General features: G+C 46.3%; 1 protein-coding gene across 1 annotated transcript in view; it reads left to right on the top strand.

The window, feature by feature from the left end:
- The window catches only part of LOC144487521 (pancreatic secretory granule membrane major glycoprotein GP2-like), a 53,299-nt gene that overhangs the window by 17,408 nt on the left and 23,144 nt on the right, over positions 1-12,747 (top strand). The window contains exons 3-5 of the mRNA XM_078205605.1: positions 5,592-5,736; positions 10,622-10,698; positions 10,792-10,956. Coding sequence (XP_078061731.1) covers positions 5,592-5,736; positions 10,622-10,698; positions 10,792-10,956 — 387 coding nt within the window. The remainder of the gene's footprint in view (positions 1-5,591; positions 5,737-10,621; positions 10,699-10,791; positions 10,957-12,747) is intronic.

Here is a 12,747-nt window from a genome sequence, read left to right as displayed (position 1 = left end):
GAGGCGAGGGGGTGGAGGGAGGTGAGTGGGTGGAGGAGGGCATGGGGATGGAGGGAGGTGAGTGGGGCAGCACAATAGCATAGTGGTTAGCACTGCTGCTTTACAGTGCCAGGGTCCCAGGTTCAATTCCGGCCTCGTGTCACTGTGCAGAGTCTGCACCTTCTCCCCGCTTTTGTGTGGGTTTTCTTCATTTTCCTCCCACAGATGCGCGGGTTCACTGGATTGGCCATGCTAAGTTGACCCCTAGTGTCAGGGGATTAACAGGGTAAATATGTGGGGTTATGGGAATAGGGCCTGGGTGGGATTGTGGTCAGTGCAGACTAGGTGGGTCAAATGGCCTCCTTCTGCACTGTAGGGATTCTATGATTCTACGATTCTATGGGTGGAGAAAGGTGAGGGATTGGAGGGAAGCGAGAGATTGGAGGAAGGTGAGGGAGTGGAGGAAGGGAAAATGCAGGATGTAGAGATTTGAGTAAAGGCGGGGTAAAGTGGGAGGGGCTGGGTTCAAGTGGCAGAGTGGGAGGGGCAGAGTGGGCGGGGCTGGGTTCAAGTGGCAGAGTGGGAGGGGCAGAGTGTGAGGAGCAGAGTGTGAGGGCAGAGTGTGAGGGGCCAAGTGTGAGGGGCAGAGTGTGAGGGGCAGAGTGTGAGGGGCAGAGTGTGAGGGGCAGAGTGTGAGGGGCAGAGTGGGAGAGGCAGAGTGGGAGAGGCTGGGTTCAAGGGCCAGAGTTCAAGAGGCAGAATTGAAGGGCAGAGTGGGAGGGGCAGAGTTGGGCACCGGAATTTTACCACCCCACCTGCCATGGAATCGAAGAGGACAATGGAAATGTCCGTTGACGTCGGGCAGGATTTTCCAGTCTCAGATTAAGCGAAGCCATAAAGTTACCCGCTGAGAGTTCAAAACTAAAACTGTCTCCGTGAATAATAATGAAAAGATCATTAGAAACCTCAATGTCGATTGTTCAAAAGATTCACAATAAGAAAATAATAATGGCACCAATTGAGAGAAATGGCTCTGATCTCCACAGGGAGAGTTCATTGGCTTGAGATGGGGCATCCGCCCCCCTCAGAGGGCTGAGCGCTCATTTCATTGGTCGGCAGCTCTCTAATCCCAGCAGCACCTGAAGCTGTGGGGCACAGAGCTGGAATTCTAAGTTGACCCCACACTGAATCCTGGGAGTCCAGGAGTAGGTAATGTGTCTCAGGGCTGGAAGAAGAACTGAAACCTGAGGGGTGGGCACAGGTGGTGGGGATGTTGCATGGTGGCAGAGTGGTTAGCACTGCTGCCTCACAGCGCCAGGGACCCGGGTTCAATTCCAGCCTCGGGTCACTGTATGTGTGGAGTTTGTACATTCTCCCCAGTGATCCATCTTCTTCCCATGGTCCAAAAATGTGCGAATTAGATGGATTGGCCATGCTAAATTGCCCCTTAGTGTCAGGGAGACTAGCAGGGTAAATACATGGGGTTATGGGGTTCGGGCCTGGGTGGGATGGTTGTCAATGCAGGCATGATGGACCGAATGGCCTCCTTCTGCACTGTAGGGATTCTATGATGTTGGAGGAGAAGCTGGTGGAGAGAACACCAACTGGGGACGGACCCTGTGAGGGTGTCACCTGATGTTGAAATAAGGTCCCCCACTTTTCTCACCCGAGGGCTGAACAAGCTGTCTCACCCCCTCCCCACTTCCCTCTTCCCCCCATGCATGACCTTGAACTCCACCCACCAGCCTGAACATTGCCACTGGCTGGGAAATGGTCCTTAAGTAATCATTGATTGGCCACTTAGGGAACTGAATAGGAGTGAGGGTGGGTGGAATGGCCTCGACTTTGCTTATCCCACTGTAAAATTGAGGAGAGATGGGGTGGACGACAGCCCAGTGGGAAGGACATTTGCGGAATTCTACAGGCAGTCACTCATCTCCTGGAAAGCCACCAACGGGGCAACATCCAATTCTGCCCCATGGTTCCATCGTGGCCAAGGTCAGGATATAAATATTCCAGAATACATCTGGAAAAGAAAGGTAGGATGGGAAAAGAGGAGTCAGAGTCTGAATAGGAATGGATAATGCAAGGGGATTAGTGTCAGTGTGTGCACAGCTGATTCATGTGTCTAGTGTGTGGCTGAATAGCGTGGAGATGTTTCCCATTTTTGTGTGCTACTTTGATTCTCATTCTCAGCCCAGACCATTGGCTAGTAGCAATGTGAAAGAGCGGGAGTCAAATGTATAAATCTCTCTGTGTCAGTACACAGCCTCTTCATTGGCAGATCCTCAGCTGTGTCTCCTCATGGTGACATATGGAAACAGCCCCAGGTTAAATCTTCAGAGGAACCCGAAGGAGCCTCAGGCCCCAGGACACGAGGTCACCGGCATATGGACACATCCTGATACTCATGAGCCAACCTCCCAGCTTTGGGTGGTTAGCTCCACTGCCTTGAGCATACTGTGGGAGAGTTGTAGGCTAAGGGAGTAAAACCGTGCCAACAAAACTCAGTAACAGTTTTAACAACACCAGGTTAAAGTCCAACAGGTTTATTTGGTAGCAAAAGCCACCAGCTTTCGGAGCGCTGCTGTTTCATCAGATGGAGTGGAAATCTGCTCTCAAACAGGGTTACTGTGTTTACCCCAGTCCAACGCCGGCATCTCCACATCAACAAAACTCAGTGGCAGACAGATATCTGAATGTATCATCCTTCCAGCAATGGCTGCAAGCAAGCTAATGCCACACACAGTTCATGGCATTCCGTTGGGCATAACCAGGATATTCAGGCAGCCCAGGCTTTTCAAAAATGTTGCCCAGTCTTGTGGGCTTTCCAGTTTTGCTGCAGAAGGCGGACATAACATTGGGACAGCGGCGATGAGTGATAAGGCCAACTCGATTGGCAGAGTGAATGGGTTCTTGTTGCAGGGCAATATCAGGGATCGTTTCTTTTATATTTTAATTTATGTGTCCGTTCATATTTTATTTAGTTTCAGTGTAATACATGCAGGGTACATAGAGCAAGCCCAGAGAGCCAGGCCTCACCAGAGGGAAGAAAAGGGTTAACACAGACAGCTGGAGGTCTGCTCCGCTGACAGATAATGATTAATATATGTTACCTACTCCTTACAATTGTAATGCGCAGAAGATCTTTCTGAGTTATCATGACAGTGGGAGAACCGGCATTGAGACAGCCAGGCTCCATACTGTCTAGGGAGATCATAGTCTTCTGGTAAACACGATCACCGAGCAGAGTGGGGGAGCAATTAACACATCATTGTAGATCGGTTGGGCAAACACAACACTTTGACATTATAATCGGGTAAACAGGAAGTGTCCAGAGAGATGATTAGCAGGGATGAACTGAACAATGTATTTGCATGATGAGATTAAATTATATGGAGAGCGTACAATGTACTTTTCTGTTACCAGGATGTTGCCCTGGTATGGAGGACATTAGCTATGAGGAGAGGTTGGAGAAACTTGGTTTGTTCTCACTGGAACGATGGAGGTTGAGGGGCAAACTGATAGAGGTCTACAAAATTATGAGGGGCATGGACAGAGTAGATAGTCAGAAGCTTTTTCCCAGGGTGAAAGAGTCATTTACTTGGGGGTATAGGTTTAAGCTGCGAGGGGCAAGGTTTAAAGGAGATGTATGAAGCAAGTTGTTTACACAGAGGGTGGTGGGTGCCTGGAAGTCACTGCCAGGGGAGGCAGTGGAAGCAGATACGATAGTGACTTTTAAGGGGCGTCTTGACAAATACATGTATCCAACTTGAGGAATTAGTACGATAATATAAAAATTTGCAACTCGGAAAAGTATAATAGCCTGTATGAATCTACAATGAGCAGAGGGAACTCGCAGCCGCCTGGGATTTCAGGCCCGAATTCATCTCTCCCTCATGCATGTGGAATAAAAACTTTTCTTGAAGTTCGACATGGTCTCCAAGGCTCCACTTGTTTTATTTCCCGGCTCAGGTCACTGTCTGTGTGGAGTTTGCACATTCTCCTCGTGTCTGCGTGGGTTTCCTCCGGGTGCTCCGGTTTCCTCCCACAGTCCAAAGATGTGCGGGTTAGGTTGATTGGCCAGGTTAAAAAAAATTGCCCCTTAGAATCCTAAGATGCGTAGGTTAGAGGGATTAGCGGGTAAAATATGTGGGGGTAGGGCCTGGGTGGGATTGTGGTCGGTGCAGACTCGATGGGCCGAATGGCCTCCTTCTGCACTGTAGGGTTTCTATGATTTCTATGATACAGTGCTATGGGCTGTCTCTGGTTGTGGGAGAGACCATCGTGCCCCAATGGTCAACCAGCACCTACCTCAGGTTAGGCAGTCACTGACTAGCAAGGCACAGTCTACCTGTTTCAATGGGCACTTAGAGCTTAGTCTCTGCTCAACAAATGGATGGAATTCCATTGCGCCAGGAAAAAAAAACAATTGAAAAAAAAAATGCCAACTCTTCGATAGGCAATGCAAACGTCAGGATCACAGGACTGATAGACAATTTGTAGCTTGCTAATCATTGCCCATAATGCAAACATGATGGACATGGAAATTGATAGGCTGAACATTGAGGTATCTTCCCTAGGAGAGACCCGGCTCAGCCAGAGTGGATCATGGAAAGGAAAACATGGGCGGAACGGTGGCACAATGGTTAGCACTGCTGCCTCACAGCTCCAGGGACCTGGGTTCGATTCCCGGCTTGGGTGAATGTCTGTTTGAAGCTTGCACATTCTCCCTGTGTCTGCTTGGGTTTCCTCCAGATGCTCCGGTTTCCTCCCACAGTCCAAATATGTCCGGGTTAGGTTGATTGGCCATGCTAAATTGTCCTGCAGTGTCTCTGGATGTGTAGGTTCAAGGGATTGGCGGGGTAAATGTGTGGAGTTGTGAGGATAGATTCTGGGTGGGATTGCAGTGGGTGCAGACTCGATGGGCCGAAAGGCCTCCTTCTGCTCTGCAGGGTTTCTATGATTCCTAGGATTACACCTTCATCTGGCAGGGGAAGGGTTCAGAGAGAATATGTGAGCAAGGTGTAGGCTCCAATACAAGGAACTCAATAATAGATTCTCCCACAAATAGTTCAGAACGTGTTCTTGACATTCACCCTTTAACTCAAACATGAGGTCCTCCTGCCTCAGATGTTATGATCAAGGAGAGAGAAATGAGAATAGGCAGAGACTACTTCAGTTTTGCTGCTTTGTACAATTAACACGTTCTTTCAGAACAAACCATGTCACAAGTAGAGAACATTGTCACCAGCTGGATCTGATCATCACCAGATGTAACTGAGCATCATCTTATTACACACAGTGACGACAGTGTTGACTCTGCTCCAGGTCACTCCCTGGAAACGTTTTCAACCTGGGTGTGAAATTCAGTGGCGATTTCCAGGCTGAAAGAATAAATATTTTAAAATACAAAGTCTGATGTTTCACTGAGCTGGGAATTGCAGTGAAAACTGGTTTCAAAAAGGAGCAAAGTTTCCAGCTGACATTTCAAGGATTTGATATCAGAGAAATGGCTGAAATGGAGGATTTTAAATGTCTCCATGGAGACGAGCCAGTGTGTAACATTTCTGAAATTTTTTGTTAACAATAAACATCTTGCTGTTATTTAGCTGCAGTCTCCAAATCCTTCGACCCGTGTGTAAAACACAGAGTTCTGAACCAGCCATGGAGGAGCACAAACTGTGTGGGGAATCTGTGTTCTGATTCGGTTCAATGTGATCAGAGTCTTGTTCTTGGATGGTACAGATTCAAAAGGTAAGATCCAGGGGAAATCTCTGTTAAACCCGTCAATGAAACAGCAAAGAGACTGGGATCATCATTCAGAGCAAAGGGAATACTGGGAAAGGGAAGATGCGCATTCTACAGAGTGAAGCATGGGGAATATTGGGAGAGAGACACTGAGGTGTGACACAGGAAAGAACAAGGTATTGGAGCTGTTTGCAGGCTCCAAATCGGACAAATCTCCAGCTCCAGATGAATTGTGTCCCAAGCTGCTGTGGAAGGCGAGGAAGTAGATTGCAGGGGCTCAGACGACAGATAATGTGGTTCTGCTGTTTCAGAAGGGTTGTAGACATAAGACATCATAAACGACAGACCAGTGAGTTTCACATCAGTGGTAGGTAATCCATTGGAGGAAATTCTGAAGGACAGCATCTATTTCCACTTGGAGAGGTTAGGTCAGCATGGCTTTATCGGAGGGAGGTCATGCCTAACAAATTTCATTGATTTTTTTTAGGAGGTGACCAGTTTTGTGGAGTCAGAGTCATAGAAGTTTACAGCATGGAAACAGGCCCTTTGGCCCAACTTAACCATGCTGCCCTTTTTATAGAAATCATAGAAATCATAGAAACCCTACAGTGCAGAAGGAGGCCATTCGGCCCATCGAGTCTGCACCGACCACAATCCCACCCAGGCCCTATCCCCACATATTTACTTGCTAATCCCTCTAACCTACGCATCTCAGGACTCTAAGGGGCAATTTTGAACCTGGCCAATCAACCTAACCCGCACATCTTTGGACTGTGGGAGGAAACCGGAGCACCCAGAGGAAACCCACGCAGACACGAGGAGAATGTGCAAACTCCACACAGACAGTGACCCGAGCCGGGAATCGAACCTGGGACCCTGGAGCTGTGAAGCAGCAGTGCTAACCACTGTGCTACCGTGCCGCCCAAATTTTTGTAACCCCTAAGCTAGTCCCACTTTCCCACGTTTGGCCCATATCCCTATAGACCCATCTTATACATGTAACTGTCTAAACGCTTTTTAAAAGACAAAATTGTACCCGCCTCTACTACTACCGCATCTGGCAGCTTGTTCTAGATACTGACCACCCTCTGTGTGAAAGAATTGCCCCTCTGGACACTTCTGTATCTCTACCCTCTCCCTTAAACCTATGCCCTCTAGTTTTAGACTCCCCTACCTTTGGGAAAAAATATTGACGTTCAAGCTGATCTATGCCCCTCATTATTTTATTGACTTCTATAAGATCACCCCTAAGCCTCCAACACTCCAGAGAATTACAGCACAGGAACAAGCCCTTCGGCCCTCCAAACCTGCACCAACCATGCTGAACTAAAACCCCCTACCCTTCTTATCCCTCCATTCCCATCCTATTCATGTATTTGTCAAGACGCCCCTTAAAAGTCACGACCATATCTGCTTCCACTACCTGCCCCGGCAGCGAGTTCCAGGCACGCACCACCCTCTGTGTTAAAAACATGCCTCATACATCTCCTTTAAACTTTGCCCCTCGCACCTTAAACCTATACTCCCCAAGTAAATGACTCTTCCACCCTGGGAAAAAGCTTCTGACTATCTACTCTATCCATGACCCTCATAACCTTGTAGACTTCTATCAGGTCGCCCCTCAACCTCTATCGTTCCAGTGAGTACAAACCAAGTTTCTCCAACCTCTCCTCATAGCTAATATGCTCCATACTAGGCAACATCCTGGTAACTCTTTTCTGTACACTGTACGCTCTCCATATAATTTAATATTATATTTTTCTAACAGAGTGACCAGAACTGTACACAGTATTCCAAGTGTGAAAGCCTTTGAAAAGGTCTCACATAGGAGTCTTATAAAGAAGGCAAATGAACATGGGATACAGAGTAACTTAATGAGGATTAAAAATTGGCTTAGTTGTTGTAGACAGAGGGTGATGACAGAAGGTTACTTTTGTGACTGGAAGCCAGCGTCTAGTCACGTACCACAGAGATCTGTGCTGGGTCTGATATTATTTGTCATTTATATTAATGGCACCAATGACTATGTTGAGGGGCTGGATGAGTAAGTTTTCAGATGACACAAAGATTGGTCGGGTGTTAATTATATATATGAATGTGTTGGGTCCAGGAAGATATAGATGGGATAGTCAAATGGGCAGATCAGGGGCAGATGGAATTTAACCCTGAAAAGTATGAGTTTGGAAGGAGTAATTTGACAAGGAAGTATTCAATGAATGGCATGACACTAAGAACTCTCTGAGGAAAAAAGGGACCTTGGCATGTTTGTACATAGATCACCGAAGGAAGAAGCACAATTAGTAGGGTGGTGAAAAAGTCATATGAAACACTTGCCTTTATTATTGGAGGCAGAGATTACAAAAGCAGGGAGGTTATGTTGGAGTTGTATCGGACTTTGGTGAGGCCACAGCTAGAGTCCTGTGTGCAGTTCTCGTCACCACATTATCCATCCACTAGGATGCTGCCTGGGATAGAACTGTTAAGTTATGAAGAGAGGTTGGAGAGGCTTGGGTTGTTCTCACTGGAGCAGAGAAGGCTGAGGGGCGAGCTGATCGAAGTGTACAAGATTCTGAGAGACATGAACAGAGTGAATAGGGAGAAGCTGTTCCCCTTAGTTGAAGGGTCAGTCACACGGGCCCAAGTTCAAGGTGAGAGGCAGGAAACTTAGGATGGATGTGAGGGAAAATGATTTTACCCAGAGGGTGGTGATGGTGTGGAATGTGCTGCCTTGGTGGGTGGTAGAGTCAGGTTGCCTCACATCCTTTCAAAAGTACCTGGATGAGCACTTGGTATGCCATAACATTCAAGGCTACGGGCCAAGAGGTGGTAACCAGAATTAGGTATGAAGGTCAGGGGATTCTCACGTATCAATGCAGACTTGACGGGCTGAAGGGCCTCTTCTGCACTGTTTCATTTTTCGATTCTGTGACTGAGAGGAAAGTGACTTGCTGGGATGGGTGGCAATATGTTTAAACATGTTAAAATTCAGGGTGCAGTACGAGGCCATTCGATCCATTGTATCCATACTGGTTGAAAAAGCAGAGTGCCACCTTCTAGCTCTGTGAGGTTCACACCACTCGGTGTGTGGAAATACTCCTCCTCAGCGCCCCCCACTCAATGTTCCCACAATTATTCTCAATCTTTGCTCCCTGGACATTGACCTCTCTGCAAATGAAAACCGATTCTTCCTAATCCACTCAATCCAGATACCTCCTGATGTTATATGTCAGAATGAAATCTCCCCTCCTGAATAAAATGTTCCAACATCTCATAGAATCCCACAGTGTGGAAGAAGGCCATTTGGCCCATCGAGTCTGCACCAACCACAGTCACACTAGGCCACATCCCCACAACCCCATGCACTTATATTGGCTATTGCCCCTGGAGGAAACTGGAGCACCCGGAGGAAACCCACGCAGACATGGGGAGAATGTGCAAACTCCACACAGACAGTGACCCAAGCCGGGAATCGAACCCGGGTCCCTGGCACTGTGAGGCAGCAGTGCTAACCACTGTGCCACCGTGCCGGCCATCCTCATCAATTGTCTCTACCAGACTCTTTTGGTGATGTGGTGACCAGAACTGTACACTGTACTCTATTTGTGCTCTAACAATTGTTTTATACAATTAGAGAAACACCTCCTTCCTCTTCTAATCGTGTCCTTGATCAATAAAGAAAAATCTCTACAGCATCATCTTGAGCACCTTATTTTCCTGTCGCGCTATCATCAGCAATCAATAGACATATACTCCAAGATCCCTCTGCTCCACCACTCACCTCAATATCCACCATTCATTGTGTGTTCTCCATCCAGTGTTTGTCCTCCCAAAACCCATTCCCTCACACTTCTCCACATTGAGTTCTATTGCTCACACATCTACCCACCTGACCAATCCATCGATATCTTCCTGCTGTTTACAGCTTTCTTCCTCACTATCAAGCGCATGAACGATTTTCATCTCTGCTGCAGACATCTTATTCATGTCCCCAACTTTTAATTCCATTTCATTGACACTACCACAAGAACACAAGGAACTCAGTACAGATCCCTCTGGAATTCCACTGGGAATAACCTTCCAATCTCAATAACCACACTACCCACAACCCTTTGCTTCTGACATTGAGACAATTGGCATCCAACTCTCCTTCCAATTTCCTGACGAGTGAGTCTTGTTTGACCTTGTCAAAGCTCTTGCTAAAACCCTTGTGGACTATATCATATATGTTACACTCATCAACTCTCCATGTTACTTTGCCAATCAATGTAATCAAGTTATTGAGACTTGACTTATTTGAACAAATCCATTCTGACTCAAATTTATTTAAACCTTCCCAAATGATGATTTCTATTATTTCACAGAATTATTTCCCATTATTTTCCCACCACAGACATGAGGCTGAATGCTCTGTAATTACTCCGGCTGTCTCTTAATCAATGTCATTACTTTTCCAGCTCCACATCTATAGGCACAGTTGATGGGTGAAGATGCTTTGTGTCTTTGTTACATCTTCCCTTGCTTTCCTCAGCAGCCTCCGGTATGAATTGTCTCTGCCTGGGGACATATCCACTTTCAAGGATGGTAAACATCTTCATATTTCCTCCCTCACTGAGCTAATCTCATTTAATATTTCACACACCTCTTCCTTAAAATAATGAAATAACAAAAATAAAATGCTGGAAATATACAGCAGGTCAGCCAGCATCTCTGGAAATAAACAGAGTTAATGTTTGGTGTTGTGATAACTCCTCTGCTCTGAAGATGGTTCGTCACAAAGGGTAACGTTATTCTGTTTCTCGCCGCAGAGGCTGCCTGACCAGCTGAGTATTTGCAGCCTCTTTTTATTTGGATTGCATCAGTACAGCGATGAACTGTGTGATTGTCCTTTCAGTCCTGGTAGTTCGACCATTCCTGAGACTGTTGTTCCAGTAAGACGTTGCTCCACACACGCCACAGGCTGGTTAAAAGGTAATTTCAGACTCTGTTACATCAGATTGACATTGACTGTCCAACACAATTCACACTGGAGACACTTTTCAATCTTTCTATTCCTCATTTCAGGATCTCATCCCAGTCTGCGTGAAGGGATAGTAAAGAGGACAGTTTGTTTTCACTGGAGTGGAAACACCTGTCGCTGGCACCAAGAAATAAAGATCAAACGCTGCTACAATTTCTTTGTTTATGAGTTGAAGAAGTCACCTGCCTGTTCCCTCGCTTACTGCACAGGTACATTGGTGTTTGGAAATGATGTAAAGAGAAAACTCTGGGATGTCCCAGCTCAGCAGCTCAACTGACAAAGTTACACGAGAGCCTCTGCTTTGTAAGGGACTGACACTCAAAGTATAATTTTTAGCAAAGGGAAATGATTCAGACACTCTGATAGCCCGTTTGTCGCCCTTCACTCACTCACTAACCTTCCTGCACAAGGAGGGAAATTAAAATAATTAATTCTCAAGGAGTTGTGGAATAGACATTTTGATAATGAAGATGTGATTGGGCATAGTCAACATGGATTAATCAATGGTGAATCACGTTTGACAAACATGTTGGAGGTTTGTGAGGATATTCCTAACATAATTGAGAAAAGTGGATGCAGTGTTCCTGGAGTTTCAGAAGGCTTTTGATCAGGTCAGCAATGGAAAGTTGGTCAACACAAATAAAGCATTGGGATAGGAGGTAATATACTGGCATCGATTAAAGATTGGTTAACAGGCAGAAAGCAGAGTGACAATAAACAGCTCATTCTGGCGTTAGCAGCCTCTGACCAGAGGGAACCACAAGGGTCAGAGCTTGGGCCCCAGCTGTTCACAATTTTGATCAATAATTTGGATGTGGGGACTAAATATGTTCTTCCAAAAGGGCTTAGTGAGTGGACAAGTAGATGTCAGATAGAATATAACGTAGAAAATATAAGGTTATGCTTACAATTTGCGAGGAGGAACAAGTGTGTGGAGTATTTCTGAAATGGTGCGAGATTAGGAATCCCTCGTCAAAGCACTGCTGCTTCACAGCTCCAGGGACCTGGGTTCGATTCCCGGCTTGGGTCAGTGTCTGTGTGGAGTTTGCACATTCTCCTCGTGTCTGCGTGGGTTTCCTCCGGGTGCTCCGGTTTCCTCCCACGGTCCAAAGATGTGCGGGTTAGGTTGATTGGCGATGCTAAAATTGCCCCTTCGTGTCCTGAGATGTGTAGGTTAGAGGGATTAGTGGGTAAAAATATATGGGGGTCGGGCCTGGTTGGGATTGTGGTCGGTGCAGACTCGTTGGGCCGAATGGCCTCTTTCTGTACTGTTGGGTTTCTATGATTCTATGATTCTTTCCAATAAATCACTAAAAGCTAGAATGCAGGAGCAATGAACAATTATGAAGCTAATGGTTTATTAGCTTCTATTGCCAGAGGGATTGAGTTCAGGAGTAGCAAAGTAGCAACGTTAGGGTCCCCAAGGTATGTTATGAACCCAGATTCAACCCCAACAATTCTTCTATTTTGACCTAAGTGTGAGGATAGGATTCTTCACTTTGGGACTCGAACCAGGGGACAGAATTTCAAAATATGGGTACGCCACTTAGGAGCAAGGGGAAGATTTTTTTTTAATTCATAAAATCCGAGGGTTGTGAATCCTCGGAATTCTCCATTGCAGAGGGCTGTGGAATCTCAGTCATCATGGATGCTAAAGGGACATTTGAATAGCAACGTAAATGAAGGAACTGAAGGTATGGTTGCTAAATTTGCTGTCACCACAAAGATAGGTAGGAAAGTAAATTGTGAAGAGGATATAAAAGGAGATTGATATGTGTGGACAGAAATCTGAAAAATGCAGTATAATGTGGGCATATATGAAAATTCAGGCAGTGCAGGGAGACACTGGCTTTCGAGCCAGAAACAATGGAGTGAAGGAGCTCATACCCCTTTTGTACCGCAACAACTTCTGTCAGGCAACTGCAAATAAAACTCCCACTGAAAATAACAGAACAGCAAACAAGGGAGTGGGGGAGGGAGTGTGGGGATTTAGGGGAGGG

The sequence above is a fragment of the Mustelus asterias genome, unplaced genomic scaffold (assembly GCF_964213995.1).
Source record: "Mustelus asterias unplaced genomic scaffold, sMusAst1.hap1.1 HAP1_SCAFFOLD_841, whole genome shotgun sequence".
NCBI classification, from domain to species: domain Eukaryota; kingdom Metazoa; phylum Chordata; class Chondrichthyes; order Carcharhiniformes; family Triakidae; genus Mustelus; species Mustelus asterias.
This window is presented reverse-complemented; position numbering and strand designations above follow the sequence as displayed.